The sequence below is a fragment of the Bison bison genome, unplaced genomic scaffold, assembly GCF_000754665.1.
Source record: "Bison bison bison isolate TAMUID 2011002044 unplaced genomic scaffold, Bison_UMD1.0 scf7180017864312, whole genome shotgun sequence".
Classification (NCBI taxonomy): Eukaryota; Metazoa; Chordata; class Mammalia; order Artiodactyla; family Bovidae; genus Bison; species Bison bison.
The window spans coordinates 1,724,273-1,729,460 of NW_011494884.1; the positions used below are offsets into that span (position 1 = coordinate 1,724,273).

The 5,188-nt window shown below is 41.4% G+C and overlaps 1 protein-coding gene across 1 annotated transcript in view; it reads left to right on the forward strand.

Annotated features, from left to right (window-relative positions):
- The window catches only part of EP400 (E1A binding protein p400), a 108,364-nt gene that overhangs the window by 20,182 nt on the left and 82,994 nt on the right, over nt 1-5,188 (forward strand). The window contains exon 4 of the mRNA XM_010852522.1: nt 1-583. This exon is cut by the window's left edge and continues 20 nt beyond it. Within this exon, the coding sequence (XP_010850824.1) occupies nt 1-583 (583 nt within the window). The remainder of the gene's footprint in view (nt 584-5,188) is intronic.

The following is a 5,188-nucleotide window of genomic DNA, read 5'->3' on the forward strand; positions in this document are numbered from 1 at the left end:
GGCGGGCCTGCAGCCTTTGTCCAGCCCCGGCCACATCACCACGACGAGCTTGCCGCCCCAGATCAGCAGCATCATCCAGGGGCAGCTGATCCAGCAGCAGCAGGTGCTGCAGGGCCCACCACTGACCAGACCTCTGCTCCCCGGGGTTGGGGTAGGGGTTGGGGGGACTTCGGCGTTTGGGATGACGTCCCCACCGCCCCCCACCAGCCCTTCCAGGACCGCAGTGCCCCCGGGCCTCTCCAGCCTTCCCCTCTCGTCTGCGGGGAGCACAGGCGTAAGGAAGGCTCCCAGAAAGTTGGAGGAGATCCCCCCGGCCTCCCAGGAGCTGGCTCAGATGAGGAAGCAGTGCCTGGACTATCACTACAGGGAGATGGAGGCGCTGAAGGAGGCCTTCAAGGAGTACTTGATCGAACTGTTCTTCCTTCAACACCTTCAAGGGAACATGATGGATTTCTTAGCGTTTAAGAAGAAACATTATGCCCCTTTACAAGCTTATCTTAGGCAGAATGATTTGGACCTTGAAGAAGAGGAGGAGGAGGAGGAGGAGGAGGAGGAAGAGAAGTCTGAGGTTATCAACGATGAGGTGAGAAGCAGCGGGTCGTGCTATGTGGAGTTGAGTCTGCGCAACTTCAAATGAAAAGTAGTCTGTGAGCCTGGGGTGTGTATAAGATGCAGTCTCATGAGGATTTCATCCAGGAGTAAAATTGAAGAATGGATTTGCTTTTTCCTTCATGGAAAGAAAGGGCTGGTCTAGTTGGGAAGATGGGGCAGAGTGGTGCTGTGAGTAATGCTGGCTCATTTAGAACAGCTACACCTCCCTGGTTTGGAGAACTAACCTGTTGTGACCCAGCTTTACCCTATGCTCTTCAGGGTGTCTGGGCATTGCTCAGCCCTGAAGAGCCTGCAGAAGCCAGGGGCATGGCCACCTTCCTGCTGATTCCCCAGATTTCACATTTTACTTCTGTAGGTCCACCGACTAAAAACAGCATGGATATCATTTTTAAAGAAAGAATTTGAATCACCAGCTTGTTACAGTGTATCAGATGAAATTTAAATAACTAGATATATTTTTAAGGTATCTTTATAAAATATGGTTATTACAGCAAAACAGAATTTTTTCAATTTGTAGATGTCTTAGATTTAAGATCATGTATTTAACTCACACTTTTGCAGATACCTACAGAATGATATTTAAGATAAGACTCTTTTTTAGGTGGTGAAAGTTTTGGGTGCCTGGAATGGGTGCTTAATCAATCCTCCCCGTTGGGATTTTTCAACCCCTCAGTGATTCTTAAGATGCTTTTATTTATACTCCTAAGAATGAAGCTGATCAGACAGGGTGACAGTGAGGTGACTGTGACGCACTGTTTTGTGCCTTTGTGTTGTGTACTGTACACTATGTTGGTGGGACTTACTTTGTTTTTTGATATAGCTAAAATGTAAATTTCTGTCAACTCTTCTGCAAAGAAATCAGCTTTTGATGAACAAAAGCTGGCCTCTTTGTTCATCTCCTCATTGGTATTTATTACGTGTGGCTTTGCCATTTGGTGTTTTCTTTAACACCCTTTCCAGGATGAACCATTTTTTCTTTTCTAAAAGGTTTATATGGTTTTTTTGAGGGTTTCCCCTCTGTTGCCATGAAATAGTGAAGTTCAGCTCTCTTTATGTTTGTACACCAATGTTGTCTGTGGGCCCAGTCCCCTTTATCTGTCATTGCCATTCTGACCTGCACGCAGTAGGCCAGGGTGAAACTGCCTCTGAAGTTGTCAGGGCTTTGCTACTTGAAGACTGTCTGCCATTCCCCTTTTTAAAGTTTGAAGTTAAAGAATCTAAGGATATTGTACTTATGACTTAAATTGGAGTTTCTGCAAGATTTGCAGTTGAGTTAGGGTGTTATGTTATAAATCTGTCATAAATTAGTTCAGTGTCCTTTTACAGGATTTGATGCAAAAACATTCCATTTTTAAACACCAGAGATTGGTGAGCTGTCAGCAGTAAAATTCTAACAAGATTTTGAGCAGTCTTAAAAATTATGTTGCCTTTTTTTCTCAAAATATTTCCTCTCAGGTAAAGGTTGTGACAGGAAAGGATGGGCAGACTGGTACTCCTGTTGCTATAGCAACCCAGCTTCCTCCAAATGTTTCTGCTGCTTTTTCATCCCAGCAGCAACCATTTCAGGTACTTTTCGATGGTTCTAAAATGTAGTCTCATCCGAAACTTTTCCTCATCCAGATATTTTAACCTTCAATTTACTATTTGCTCTTCAGCATTTTTTTTTCCAGAGCCCATTCCTTATTTTAAAAAAGTAAAAAAGTCTTCCTGCATATAAAATTATACAACTAAATTGCATGAGTAAATGACAACACAGACCTTAATGCATTATTTTTTTGTGTGTTGACCTGTAACTCAGTAGTAGCTTCAGCATGCATGTCATCTAATACCTATAGTCCTGTTGAATGTGTGCTCAGGATTCCTGTGTGCTGTGTTTTCAATGTTGGTTCTTTCTTGTGTCTTTTATCTGTATTTTTGAGAACAGTGCAAACAGAGCAGAAAGAAAGATCATATAGGTAACTTGCTATTTTCTGTAGCTGGAAGAAACCCTAAAGTAAAACATAGTTTTGAACTATCAGGACCTTAGGCTTCTAAATGGATGTTAATTGAATGCAGACTGATTAATTTTTGAAGATTAAGTCATTCAGTGTTACATTAATAAATGCCAAGAACCTAAAAGTACAGGTCAGAGTCTAGTCATTTTGGAATAGATTATGCTAGGTTCTGAAAGCAGTTTAATTTTGTGGTGGTATATCTTAAAATGCTTAATTTTGATATAATTTCAAATCCATATAAAACTTACAATAACAGTACAAAGAACTCCCCTTTTATCCTGTACCCACATTCACCGGTGGTTAACTTCTTACCCCATTTGCATTATTTTCATTTTCTGTCTCTCATATGTACACACAGACACATTTCCCCCCAAACTGTTTGAGACTAAGTTGTGGACATCGTATTCGTGCACTTGTATCCCTGAGTACTCGAGCATGTAGTATCAGGCACCAGTGTCATCTGGTCTAACCATGGTATGATAGTTCCAGAGATTTTACAGTAACTTTTACCATGACTAAGCCACAACGCATGTGCAAATTTTATCTCTTGTTCCAGTGACTTCCTTTGTATAGTTGTTTTTCCCCAGTCTGGGATCACCAATTGTGTTTAGTTGTCATGCCTCTCTTTAATCTAGGTCTTCTTTAATCTAGGCTGACTCCTCACTCTTGGGAGGAGTACTGGTCAGTTATTTTATAGAATGTCCTTTGACATGGGCCACTAATCTACCACCTCTTGATGAGCCTTGCCAGCATTAGTTGTCATGTTAAAGATGGCAAAGTGGATTTTCTAACTCCATTATTCCTTCTACATTCACTCGTTGGCATTCTGCTGCAATGTGAGCTTCCTTTTTTCTCCCATTCTTATGTTCATATGTGGATTCTTATTTTTATTTTTTTAGATTTATTTACGTATTTGGCTGTGCTGGGTCTTCATTGCTGTGTATGGGCTTTCTCTAGTTGCAGTGAGTGGAGGCTACTCTTCATTGCACTGCATAGGCTTCTCATTGCACTGCATAGGCTTCTCATGTTGTGGCGGCCTCTTGTGTTGTGGGGCATGGGCTGTAGACGCACGGGCTTCAGCAGTTGCAGTGTGTGGGCTCCCTTGTGCACAGGCTTAGTTGCTCTGAGGCATGTGGGATCTTCCCAGACCAGGGATCGAACCCATGTCCCTTGCATTGGCAGGTGTATTCTTAACCCCTGGACCACCTTGGAAGTCCCTTATTTAAACTTGCTTAATTCAGTAAAATTCATTTTTTTGGATGCATAGTTTGGTGAGTTTTGTCAAGTGCCTCAAGTTGTATAACCACCACCACACAAGAAACAGAGTTTTCTCATCCCCCAGGTGTTCTCATGCTACATCTTTGTCATCAAATTCTCTCTCTCCCTTAACCTTTATTCTCTGTCTCTATGATTTTTCCTTTTCTGGAATAAAATGTAAATAGAATCATATAGTTTATGCTGCATTTTCAGTCTGGCTTCTTTCATGTAGCGTGATGCATTTGAAATTCAATTCATATTGTTGAATTTACCAATTGTTTCTTTTTTTGCTGAGCAGTATTCTGTTGTATGAATGTTCCCTACTTTGTTTATCCGTTCACCCTTTGAAGGACTTTGGGTTGTTTCCAGTTGTTGGCATATCTAGGAGACAGATTGCTGGGTTGTTAATAAGTATACATTCAGTTTTATATGAAACTGACAAACTTTTCCACAGTGGCTGTTCCATTTCGTGTTCCCACTAGCCATGAATGGGAGTTCCTACTGTTCTGCATCCTCCCCTCTGTTTGTTCTTGTCAGTTTTCTTTTGTTGTTATTCTAATACTTTAAGTAGTGGTTTTAATTTTTATATCTAAAGACTAATGATGTTGAAAACAACTTATCTTGTGTTCATTTGGCATTTGTATATCTTCTTTGGTGAAGTATCTGTTCATTTCTTTCACCATTTTTTCCCCTATTGAGTCATTTGCTTTATTGTTGCATTTGAGAACTCTTTATACAATTTGGATGTAAGCTTTTTGTCAGATACAAATTTGGAAATATTTTTCTCTTCATTCTCTGCCTTAGCTTCTTTTATATTGTTTTTTTATAGAGCAAAAATTTTGAGTTTTGATGCAGTCTCTTTTACCATTTTTATCTTTTATGTATTGTGCTTTTGACATTTATCTAAGAACTCTTTGCTCAACCCAGGGTCACAAAAATTTCCTCTGGTTTTTTTCCCCTCAGATCAGATCAGATCAGTCACTCAGTCGTGTCCGACTCTTTGCAACCCCATGAATCGCAGCACACCAGGTCTCCCTGTCCATCACCAACTCCCGGAGTTCACTGAGACTCACGTCCATCGAGTCAGTGATGCCATCCAGCCATCTCATCCTCTTTCGTCCCCTTCTCCTCTTGCCCCCAATCCCTCCCAGCATCAGAGTCTTTTCCAGTGAGTCAACTCTTCACATAAGGTGGCCAAAGTACTGGAGTGTCAGCTTTAGCATCATTCCTTCCAAAGAAATCCCAGGGCTGATCTCCTTCAGAATGGACTGGTTGGATCTCCTTGCAGTCCAAGGGACTCTCAAGAGTCTTCTCCAACACCACAG